At 38.3% G+C, this 12935-nt stretch overlaps 1 protein-coding gene across 1 annotated transcript in view; it reads right to left on the reverse strand.

Annotated features, from left to right (window-relative positions):
* ADAM7 (ADAM metallopeptidase domain 7) overlaps window positions 1-11519 on the reverse strand; it is a 68661-nt gene extending 57142 nt beyond the window's left edge. The window contains exons 1-3 of the mRNA XM_053216161.1: window positions 11468-11519; window positions 9846-9949; window positions 5318-5394 (exon numbers count right to left, since the gene is read on the reverse strand). Coding sequence (XP_053072136.1) covers window positions 5318-5394; window positions 9846-9949; window positions 11468-11519 — 233 coding nt within the window. The remainder of the gene's footprint in view (window positions 1-5317; window positions 5395-9845; window positions 9950-11467) is intronic.
* Between the last annotated feature and the right edge of the window lie 1416 nt (window positions 11520-12935).

A 12935-nucleotide genomic window follows, 5' to 3' on the forward strand; every position in this document is an offset into this window, starting at 1 on the left:
AGTATTCACAAATCAATTACTGAAATTGACATATGGACATTTCAATAGTTGAAGACAGAACACTTGCAGCAAATTTCTCAGGCAACTATCTTAATCTAGTAAGGTAAACCAATGACAATTCTCCCAGCAATATCATATTAATCCTTTAATATTGAATACTTTCCCCTTAAAATAAAAAATAATGAATGGTTGCCAACTCTCATTACTTCTACTCAAATTGTACTGGAGTTCTTAATCATTGGAAGAAGATATAGAAATAGAAGGAATAATGACTAGGAAGAAAGTAGTAAAACGGTCGATATCTGCTGTTGAAAATCCTTAAGCAACCTACAGAACAATCAATAGATTCATAGATGAAACCCTAATAGAAAAATAAAATTATGAGAAGCAGTTCTGCTTACAAGAACGCCACAAACATTACACATGTAGAAATGAATTTAACAAAAGACATGTGAGAGCTCTACACTATAAACTACAAAACACCATTGATAGCAATTAAAGACCTAAGTAAATATAGAGATACGACATGAAGAGTTTTAATGTTATTGATATCAATTCTCTCCAAATTGATATGCACATTCAATAAAACTCCAAACAAAACTCCAGGGCTTTTAAAATATAAAATTAACAAATGGGGCTCCTGGGTGGCTCAGTCGGTTAAGCGTCCGACTTTGGCTCCGGTCATGAACTTATGGTTTGCTTCGGATTCTGTGTCTCCCTCTCTCTCTGCTCCTCCCCTGCTCATGCTCTGTCTCTCTTGGTCTCAAAAATAAAGAAAGATTAAAAAAATTAAAAATAAATAAAATAAAATTACCAAATGGATTCTAAATTTTAGAAAAATGGAAAGGATCTAGAGTTTTTAATTTCTGAAAGAGTAGAACAAAGTTGGAGAGGTTACCCAAACTGGCGTTTGATTTACTATAAAGCTGCAGTAAACAAGACAATGTGGTCGCGGATTCAGGATTGAAAAGTAAATGAACAGGATAGACTAGAGAGATCCCAGAAATAATCATTGGATTTCGTTTAAGGTATGAAAGCAATCCAATGCAAAGAAAGGCAATGTAACAAAATGGGCTGGAATAACTAGCTAAGCATATGGAAAGATAGAACCTTGATCTTCCCACAAATTGCCCACACACGCACACATTCACGACAATAGCAGATCAAATCTAAAAACCAAAACAATGAAGACATTAGAAGATAGTTCACATAAAGCAATTACCATAAATGAAACATGTGATAAATTAAAATTGTTTTCAAACGATAAATTTTTACTTTTTAGGAGACACAATTAAGAAAATGAATAAAAAATCCCAGAATGGAAACGCCATTAACAGATATATTTGACAAAGAGCTGATCTTCAAGATATAAAAAGATAATAAAAAAAGTTTTCAACAGGGGCTGCAAGTTTATTGAACATGAAACATTACCACAAACTCACTAGTGTAACTAAAATTATAAAGGGGAGCCCCTGGGTGGCTCAGTCAGATAAGCCTCCAACTTTTGATTTCTGCTCAGGTCATGATCTCACATTTCGTGAGATTGAGCCCTGCATCTGGCTCTGTGCTCTCAGTGCAGGGTCTGCTTGGGATTCTCTGCCACTCTTACTCTCTCTGTCCCTCGTCCTTCTCTCTCTCTCAACACAAATAAATAAAAAAAAAAATTATAATGATGACGACAGGGAGCAACTAGAATTCTCATACGTTGTAATATACAAAATTGTACAACCACTTTGGAAACTGATTGGAAGCCTTTTATTTATTTATTTATTCACTTATTTATTTTTATTCTTTTTTAAAAATTGTTATGTTTATTTTTGATAAAGAGAGAGAGAAGACAGAGAGAGACAGAGTGCAAGCAGGGGAGGGGCAAAAAGAGAGGGAGACACAGAATCTGAGGCAGGCTCCAGACTCTGTGCCGACAGCAGAGAGACTGATGTGGGGCTTGAACTCACAAACCTGAAGATCATAACCTGAACCGACGTTGTACGCTTAACTGACTGAGCCACCCAGGCAGCCCCATTTTTTTTTTTTTTAAGTAACACTCTATGACCCAGAAATTTCACTCCTTGGCTTTGACCAAGGAGAAATGAAAGCATGTATCATATAAAGGCTATACAAGAATGCCCGTTTAAGCTTTACTTGTGATGGCCAAATTCTGGAAACAGCTTAGGCTGTCCAACCATGGGAGACTAAATAAACAAACTGTAGTATATTTATACAATGGAATAGTACTCAAAAAGTAAAAGACTCAAACTTCTGATACGTGGAACTACATGAACGAGTCTCATTAATGCAATGCTGAATTAAAGAAGCCGTATGCAAAAGAGTACATGCGGTGTAAACGTATTTATAAGAACTTCCAGAATGGACAAAAATAATTTGCAGTTGATGAACCTCTATGAGCAGGTTTTGAGGGGAATCAATTAGGAAAAAACAGAAGTAAATTTTCTGAGTGACACTTCTTCTATAGTTCATTTTTGTAAAAATTTGGGTAACACAGGTATGCGCATTTGCCAAAATTCAATGAATATACACTTAAGATATGTGCATTTCTTTGTATAAAAATTTTAAATGAGAAGAAAAAAACTGTAAACAAATATTAAATTCTAATGATCTGCTGCTTGTTGAAGTATGTAGTAGGAAGTTATGTTAACGTCTAAAATGTATAAAAATAAGATGATGGATGGATGGATGGATGGATGGATAGGTGGATGAATAGATGGATGGATGGATTGAGGAATGGATAGACAGGAAAATAGGATATAAAACAAGCATATTAAAATGTTAATGGGTATATGTTATATGTATATCTTCTTGGGATTATGGGTATATGTGTATTCGTGGGTATATAAATGTTCACTCTAAAATTATTTCAACTAAAAATAAAATAAAATAAAATAAAATAAAATAAAATAACTTCAACTTTGCTCTCTGTGTGAAATTTTTTTATAACAAACTGTTGGTTAAAAATGAACGACATACAACAGGTAAATAAAATACAATCATATTTGTGATTATTTTCAAAACACATAGGTATAACTTTTGGTAAAGTGCTTGATTATATAACATATTCTAAATTAATGTTTCTTTTGCCTCATATATACATACACATGTAACTTTTCACCTATTATTGGATTTACTGTAGTGAAAACTAAGTTGACCCAATCAGTGTTTCCACTGGATGAATAAAAATCTGATCAGACATGGTTGGTCTATGAAGATTTACCTCTATTTCTCAATATCAGCTTATAAAATAAGTATTCGGTGTGGTTAAAACCAAGTCAGATGAAACTCACAGGGGAAATATGGGAAAAAGTGGCTACAAAAAGCAAAACCCAAGACAAAAATCTAAATTAATAAGATCAAGTTTCTTTTTGTTACCATAAGATATGAAAACATCTGAATAAGTAGTATGCACAGATTTGAAAGGCTCCATGGTATGTACTAAATTCACTTACTTCTTAGAGGCGACTAAAGTAATGTTGTCGATCAGAAGTATCAGTATTAGATTAAACTACTTTATACCTCCACAAGTCTATAATATGCCACTCCAGGCGGATTAACAGAATTACACAATAGCTAATATATAATGAGATTTGGCTACTTGAGGCATAGGCAGCATGGAGTAATTTCGAAAACAGGTAGATCTGAGTTGGAGAATCAGCACCATCATCTGCACTGTGACCCTGACAGGTTTTTGCTTCAGTGAACCTATGATTTTTCCTCAGTAAAATAAAAGTAAAATCATATATTTGCTTGTATGGATATTGTGGGAATTAAGAGAGCACTTTGAGAGAAGGCATATAGATATTGCTCAATAAATGCTAGCCTTCTTCCATCCTGAGAATGTATGCAGAGTCTGAATAAATTATCAATAGAATTATGTTCTTAGATTAATTCTATTTCTGTGCATCTGTCCAGTGGGCAACTCTGGAGTAGAAGAAAGGTTTTTTGTTTGTTTCTTTGTTTTATATATATATATTTTTACTTTTTTTTCCAACGTTTATTTATTTTTTTGGGGACAGAGAGAGACAGAGCATGAACGGGGGAAGGGCAGAGAGAGAGGGAGACACAGAATCGGAAACAGGCTCCAGGCTCCCAGCCATCAGCCCAGAGCCTGACGCGGGGCTCGAACTCACGGACCGCGAGATCGTGACCTGGCTGAAGTCAGACGCTTAACCGACTGCGCCACCCAGGCGCCCCTGTTTTATATTTTTTGTTGCTGTTCTTTTTAGCTAATAGGCTAGAGTCTCAATTCTTTTTTTTTTTTTTTTTTTTGAGAGAGAGAGAGAGAGCGCGCGTGCGCACATGCAATTGGGAGAGTGGCAGAGGGAGAGAAAAACAGAATCTCTTTGTTGTTGTTGTTTTTATTTTTAAAAAATTTGAATGTAATTCATTGTCAGATTGGTTTCCATAAAACACCCAGTGCTCATCCCAACAAGTGCCCTCCCCCATGCCCATCACCCACTTGTCCTTCTCCCCCACCCCCATCAACCCTTAGTTTGTTCTCAGTCCTTGAGAGTCTCTTATGGTTTGCCTCCCTCCCTCTCTGTAACTTTTTTTTCCCCTCCTCTCCCCCATGGTCTTTTGTTAAGTTTCTCAAGATCCACAAATGAGAAAGACAGAATCTCTAGCAGGCTCCACACTCAGCAGAGAGCCAGACATGAGACTTGATCCCACAATCCTGGGATCATGACCTGAGCCAAAATTAAGAGTCTGATGCTCAATCACCTGAGCCACCCAGGTGCCCTCCAATCCTTCAGTAGAGTTATCCTTCCACTTAGCATTTAATACTTCTTCATGATTTTAATGTTTGGGTCTGGGAGGCAGAGCTATTGTGTATAGGAATGGCCCAAAGAAAAACGATGGAAATTTAACCATAACAACACAGAAGTTGTAAAGAAAGCTAAGGAAGAAATGAAGGCCATTAGAATTATTTAGCTAACACAAGATAACCTGTTGAAGTAAATTCTTCCCAGTTCTGGTTTATTCTCCCACAGAACTTGGTTTGGTATCTATTTTAAAGAACTTAGCAGTCCACTCTAAAAAGCCATGTTTTTCAAATTTCCTTTGTTCCACTGATTCACAAAGGACTCCAAATTTCCAAATAAAGAGTAACTCAGGAACTGAAGGGCAGTGTCTGTAATTGTTGTTAAGATGTTGAAATGCAAGGGGCTTATATTAGAAGACTAGGAATTCAGAATATATACAGGTAATAGTGACTTGACGAATTCACTTCGCTGGCAGTTTTTACAAAAGCTGACATACTACAGACTAATACATCTATAAGGTGGTGAATTATAATAGAACTTACCTTGATTTTAAAAGGTGGAGTATTAAGGTTTTTCTAGTTAGCTTTAGTTCATACAACAATTCTTCTTCATAAGTTTCCTGCAAAACAATATCCATCGCATGGCTTAAACGTGTGCTCATTTGGTGTGTGTTGGGGTGGGGAGTGGGGTGGATCCTGGGATAAATTAGACTTTATCAATCTATCTGGCAACCCAGCAGTAAGGGCCAGACAAAATGATCAATACAGATTAGGCTGAGTGAACGAGAACCAATATATGGAGGATTTTGCTTGTAAGTTATGTTTTCGTTAAATTTTTTGATGGGCATTTTTTCTAGTTACAAAATAAAATGAAATGAAAGGAAAATATTTATAGTCTCTGCTCATAGAGCTTTTGTTTATGTATTTTTAACAATTTTGGGTATAGTGTTTTATAGGCTACTGTCTCACATAAAAATAAATTATGACCATCACCATTTTCCTATCCCAATAAATGTTTTTCATAGTATGTATTTTATGGCTGAAAAGCACAATGTTAAATTATTTAAACTATATCCATATCAGAAATTTGATTTGAGGTATTCACTGTAGTTAGACATAATTTCTTTATCGGCAAGGTGGAAAAAATGCAAAGCTTTTAGAGAAATACTGCAAAATAACCTGAAGAAAGGAAGCACAAAATTAGAATTTCACCAGAAATTTACAGTGGTTCTTGGTTTTTTGCCTTAGATGTTAACAGTAATGAATTGATAACTTGTTGTGACAAATTGTTTTCTTCGATGACCATTGGGAGTGATATTTTTCTTCTGTTCATTTACTTTATGTTGTTATCTGTATACTCGTATATGATTTCCTAATTTATATCCTTTAACTATTTTCTTTTGCGGTATTTTCTTTCTTTATAATTCATAAGAACTATTTATAATTTCAGGATTTACAGTTACTGGTCATATGTCTAGCACATTTCTTTAGTTTATTGTTCACCCATGTATTCAATAGCGGTCATTTCAGGCATGCTGATCATATGGAAAATACAATGGTTCACAAGATAGAGGTCACTGCCCTTATGGAAGCTATAGCTTGGCAAAGAAGAAAGTCAATCAAATGTAACTGAGTAGTATTAAGCATCATAATAGGAGAAATGAAGTGACTGTGTGAGGGATGTAGAAAGAAGAGTCAGGGGCAGAGAACAGCACATGCAAAAGCTCTGAGGTAAGAAAGAGCTTGACATATTTGAGAAATCCAGAAGAGTTCAACATGGCGGGAAAAGCAAATGTGAATTGAATAAATATGAAAAACGCCAAGGTAGGAAGACGCCAAATCAGGTAACAACTAGTCACTTAAGAAGATTTGGACCTTATCCTAAGAGCCAAGAGAAGAAAAAAAGCAGAAGTAGGTATGGTATTTTAGGTGGTTTACTTATGGGTAACGGATCAGCAAAAATCACAACCGTAGGCAGGAAAAGCATTTAAAGACTGTTGCTGGATTATAGGTCACTTGGGCAGGGGAGTGGCAGCAATGATAAGGCAGGGAGCTTCGATAATTTCAAAGGATATTTATTTACATGCTGGAATCAGCTCAGTGATTCTTTGATGGGGGAGACACAAGTGAGGAGTGAAGAATTCCCTCAGGCTTCTAGTTTGTTTAAACTATGCTGTTGAAATGAGGGTCTTCTGAAAAGGGGCAGCTTTGAGGAAAGGAGAGGGGCGTTTTGTGTTTGTTGAATGTGAGGTGTGCAGTAGGGCATTTTTGACTGCAAGTTTAACGTAAAATTAGGACTTTATCATAAACACATAATTCACAGTGGGCCAGCAAGAACCTGGGTGTTTATTCAAATAAGAAGGGTAGAATTGCATTTACAAACACGAGGAACCGTATACATTGTGTATTAGCTAATATTCAGACACTATTGTTAATATTGTTAAATGTGACATTATCGTTATTCTTGTCATTACTATTGTTTCTACATAAACAGAATTTTGTGATTTTATATTTAATTTAGAATTGTATTAATCTTACTTAATTTAATTATTTTTTTATTTTTTTCTTCTTAACGTTTATTTATTATTGGGAGACAGAGCATGAACATGGGAGGGGCAGAGAGAGGAGGAAACACAGAATCCAAAGCAGGCGCCAGGCTCTGAGCTGGAAGCACAGAGCCCGACGCGGGGCTCGAACTCACAGACCGCGAGATCATGACCTGAGCCGAGGTCGGACGCTTAGCCGACTGAGCCACCCAGGCGCCCCAAATTTGTTTGCATTTTAGAATCATTTTAGACTTAGAGAAAAGTTGGAAAGATAATACAGAGAATCCCCATGGACCCCACAACTCAGATTTCCATATTGCTAATATCTTACATGGCTATTATGTACCTATCACAACTTATGAACCAAGACTACCATTATCAATTAATGTATACATTTATACAGATTTCCTTAATGTTGTTTAAAGTCCTGTCTTAGGATCCCATCCAGGGCAGCACATTACATTCCGTGATGCTTCTTTAGGATCCTCTATGACAGTTTCTCAGACATTCTTTATTTTTCTGAAAATGTTGACAGTTTTGAAGAGTAACAATCAAGTATTTTATAGGTTGTCCCTCAATTTAGGTTTTTCTGAAATTTTTCTTGTTACTGGATTGGGACTGTAGAGATTTGAGGGAAAAAGGTGCCATTTTCATCGCATCATACTAAAAGTACCTACTATCAACATGAGTTATTACTGATGATGTTAACCTTGATCGGCTCACTGAGGTGACATTTGTCAGCCCTTCTCCACTTCAAGGTAACAGTGTTTCTCCCCTTCCATGTTCTTCTCTATGGAGAAGTCACTATGCACAGTCCATGCTTAAAGGGTGGGGAGTTATGTCCATCTCCTGGAAAGGGTAGTGCTTATGTCAATTTTTTCACTCTTATGAATAGATTCGTCTATCCCCCCTCAATTTATGGGGGGGATATGGGTTCATGGGCATTAATTTATCTTTCTTTATGGTCCAAAACTATGTTATTAATTGTGTTGCTCAAATTGTCCCTTCTTTCGCTACTGGGAGCTCCTGCCTTTGGCTCCTATGTTCTTTTGACATACTCCCCTCGATGCAAGTTTGGGTTGTTTGAGAATTTCCTCACTTTCTGGTAGTATAAGATGCTTCAAACTCATCTTGTATAATTCCTGCCCCAGGCCAGGCTCATCTTGCATACTCATAATGGGACTTTTAAAGCTTTTATTTTGAGAGAGAGAGAGAGAGAGAGAGACAAGAGGGGGAGGGACAGAGAGAGAGGGAGAGAAAGAGAGAGAATCCCAAGCAGACTCTGTGCTGACAACACAGATCTAGGGCTCGGTCTTACGAACAGTGAGATAATGACCTAAACAGCAATCAAGAGTTGGACACCTAACTGACTGAGCCACTCAAGTGCCCCCATATGGGACTTTTAACATAAGTCCTGATTTGCACAATGGTGGTAAAAGATTGGCTTTGCCCTCTTGGGTGAGTACCAAACTTCAACCAATAAAAGTTTTGCTTTTTTTTTTATTGTTGACCTGCAATGTTATATTAATAAAACGTTTAAGAAGGTGATAAAGGAACTGGAGATCAAGAGAATACACAATTTGTAAGGAGATAACTAGAGAAAAAATGGCTAGATGTTATCTCCCGATGGCCGCAGGTGGAGAGTTGCATTTTCATGATCTCAAGCCATGGGAAAGACATTTAGGTGGGATCTTTTGGAATGCTGAAATGTGTCATGCTTATGTCTGAGAAACCTAACAAGTGAGAGCATGGAGGGCTGGCTCTTCTAGTCTTGGAGGGAAGAAAAGCAGCTGCCCTGGGAAAAGTTTACCCACTCAAAAAATGTTGGAGCAAAGTGACAGTCAGTATTCTCCATGGACCAAGTAAGAAACCTAAGGCTCACAATGCAACTGCCTGGTAATAAATATCTAAGGACAGTCATTGAATGCCTTTCATAGTAGCGGGAGTTGAAAAATTACCTAACTTTGAAGCTTGTTTCCTATTATATGTATTACATATTGTCTGCATAAACATTTGGGTTTTTTTTAATAAAATCTTAAATGCTTATGTTTTAACACCTGAATAAACACTATTCTAAGCAACAGGCCAAATGTGTTCCCGTGAAAGTTGTCCAACTTTGCTGCAGAAAGCTGCTGTAAAGCAAACAAACCTGCATGTTACACCTCTAAGAAAGCAAAATGCTCAGAGATTACATTCCACGGGCACCAGCTCAGAACAAACGCAGTTGCCTTAAATCAGTCCGGAAAGCTGTTAGTGGAAATCCTCTGTTAGTGGAAGATTTTAAATGGCACCCCCTAAAATCCAAATTTTACTCCATCTTATGCCCTAATCCATCAAAAGCTTGCTGCCTCCACAACCCTCACCCCCACCAAGCACACGCTGTACCCTGGGCGGTGGGGGGGGGGGGGGGGAGTCCGCAGAAACATCGAGACTCCTCTCTTGTTCCGTTTGGATTGGAGCACGAGCTGGCTTTCTACATATCCTGTGAATGCAATAAATCCAATTTATTCAATCCAAACGTGTACCTGTATGTCATAATCGTGGATGTGCCAAACATCTCTCTTCTGCATCAGAGGAAGCCTTTTCGGATACACCAGTTCTTGGCCCTCCACTCCAAGGATTACCTTTTCTGAAAGGAAACATAAGGGGGAAAATACATCCGGCATTAACATTCACCCACAGCGACTGGAGAACGAATAGTCTCACAGAGTTCACTTGCCCCCAGTTAGCAGTCATGTACAGCATCACTAGGAAGTAGATCCCCATTCACAGGTGAGGAAATTGAGACTGGCATTTCCAAATTGGGAAAATATAAGCAAAATTGGAAAGTAGACCAAAAAACCGTGAGGTCCTTTGGCTTTTTCCATCTCTCCACCTTGTTCTGCGGTTGCCTGTCTCCTCACGCCTGTCCCTGGATTCTGCCCCCTGTCCCAGCCTGCCCTGGGATGGATGGTAGATGGTAAATTACAGATTTTAGTGTAAATTACCGACTTTTGTCTCCCAGGAACATTTGCATTTGAAACCTTGACCCTCTTAGATACATACAGGTCTTTCTCTTGCTAAAAAAGGTTTGAGGTACTCTTGAATCAGTGCTGGACATAATAGTATACACAACCGGTGGCCATCTGTGAGATGAGCCCTGGTAACCTCCCTGAAGAGCGATAGGGAGGAAAGACCATAGGATTTTAGAATCTGCTATTATCTGAATCAAATAAGTTTTACCAGTTTCTTAGCAGTGTAACCATAAATACTATATCCATTCTCTCTGATCTGTATATATTATTCTCAATTCCTTTATCTAGAAAGTGGAGACAGTAACTCAGAATTTTACGTGTGCTAATGTACAAAGTGGCCAATGGCCAGCTCGACGTGTGCAATGTTGCAGATATTCAGAAATGTCCATTCCTTCCTCCTTCTCGGTGTAAATCAGAATACATAAGACCGAGAAGGTGTCTCATAGAATCTCAGTATTTGTCATAACTGGCCCAAGTCCTATGCTATGTGTGGGGGGCTGGGCCCCGGTGCCAGGCTGAGAACGAGCAACGTTCCCTGTTGACTCAAGCCAACCCGGTGGTTCCCCCTCCCATTCCCCCACTTTCAAGAGCATACGAAAGCCTTGTCAAGGCTGAGAAAGTTAATTCCTGAAGCCTGTGGTCTGCAGGTGTTGGCAGTAATGCTACCTCCCTTTTTCTACCCCGAGTCAGATAGAAACAAACATGGGAATTGTGTTTTGCTAGCAATCTTATCAACAAGGTCTTGTGACCCGTCTAGAAAATGCACAAGAAACACAGAACTAAATGTTTTGGTGGGCAGCGATTATGTGAAACCTGTTTATTCTTAGAATGACCTAACCCATAAGAGTCTGGTTATAAAAGATTGTGTACAGCAACAATAAAGCCGTCACTTGGGCCATCAGCCCAGGGGACCCTCCTGTTCCCAAACTTTCTCTTCTCTCTTTTTTTCTTGCATTCCCCTACCCTCAGGACCCTGACCTCGGTGTTTGTCGCACTGGCCGCGACAGCTATGTTCTCAGCGAAATCATCCATGGGACTTCCTGTTTTTATCATTTACAGTTTAAATTTTGTGACTAAAGAGACATTACCTCATAGCCTAGTAAGAAAACCCTAATAAAAAGATTAAGACATACCTTTAATCTGAGAAATGAGTATGATCATGAAAAGCAAAGTCCCGGGGAACATTCTGAAGGATGCTGGTGGAAGGGGGCACAGGTGCTTGAGAAAAGATGTGCACAGCTCCCTGCCCTTGCTTCCTCAGCGGGGTCAAAGCGCCCAACAGATGGACAGGCAGTTTTGATGCAGCACAAGGAAGTGTTCCTTGCTCGTGTTGCATCATTTGTGAGGTGCCTGAGGCTAAAACCCGGAGGGTTGACATCATGTACTAATTAAAAGGACTACTGAGCTGCTGTCATGGGGGTGGACTGGGCAGAGATCCCTGCTTCGTGCCTGATATAACTACAATTCTAGAGGGACTAAAAATCCTAAAGTGAAAAAAAATCATGTGGGTCTTAGAAAAAAAACATTAAAGAACATTTATATAAACTTGGGTTGATGAAGGTGCATAGGAAGAATGCCACGTGTGGGAACTGTAAAGGAAGATTTGTTAAAAACAGTTAGAAATACTGAAAGCTTTTTCCCCTAGCTATTAAAGAAAAGCCTATGCCACGTGGGGCAGGGGCATAATGGCCTTTCTAATGGTGCCCCAAACACAAGATATTAATTCATATCCCACCCCCAGCCTCCACTCCTACCCTTATAAAAGAACCCAGAGTCCTGAGGCAAGAAGAGAAAATGAGGGGAGATAACTTGATCTCCCCCGCCCCCACCAGTTTTATCAAGATATAACTAACAGACAGCACCGTGTAAGTTTAAGGTGCATGGTGCAATGACTTGATTTACTCTTATTGTAAGTTATAGCACAGTAAGTGTAATTGACATCCATCATCCCCCTACAGATGCAGACACAAAAGAAAAAAAAAATGGCTTTTTCTTTGTGATGAGAGCTCTTAGCATCTACTCTCTAAATCACATATGAATTTCAATTAAAAGACAAAAACTCCAGGAATGTATGCAAGGTAAGGGTAAGGGTAAGGGTAAATATCCTTATAATATGGAACTCCTTCAAATCAATACAAAAAATAAGACATTAATAGACACATGCGCGAAGAACCTGTATAAGCCTATCTCTATGCCTACGATCTCTTCTTATGTTAGAAGAGATATCCCTTTGCCAATATCATCCTTTGGTGTTTGGGATTCTATCTCCTCCCCCATCTCATATTATTGATTATCCCTCTAATATTCCCATAAATTGAACCAATCTATGATAACTAGAAGCATTCTTTTAATATTTAAATAAGTTTAAGTCTCTTCCTTTCAAAAAATCCTCCCCTCAATCCTATATTCCACAGACCCCTACCATCACCTGGTTTTTCATTCCCTTTTCAACTAAACTTTTCACAAAGTTTATCTCTACTTCCGGCAATTTTCTCCCTTCCAGCTCATCCTCACACATTGTACTCTGCCTTCATTATTCTGCTGATATAGCTGATCAATCTTGCCTACCATTTCACAATTTCTATATCCAATGGCTATTTT

The sequence above is a fragment of the Acinonyx jubatus genome, chromosome B1 (assembly GCF_027475565.1).
Source record: "Acinonyx jubatus isolate Ajub_Pintada_27869175 chromosome B1, VMU_Ajub_asm_v1.0, whole genome shotgun sequence".
Lineage (NCBI taxonomy): Eukaryota > Metazoa > Chordata > Mammalia > Carnivora > Felidae > Acinonyx > Acinonyx jubatus.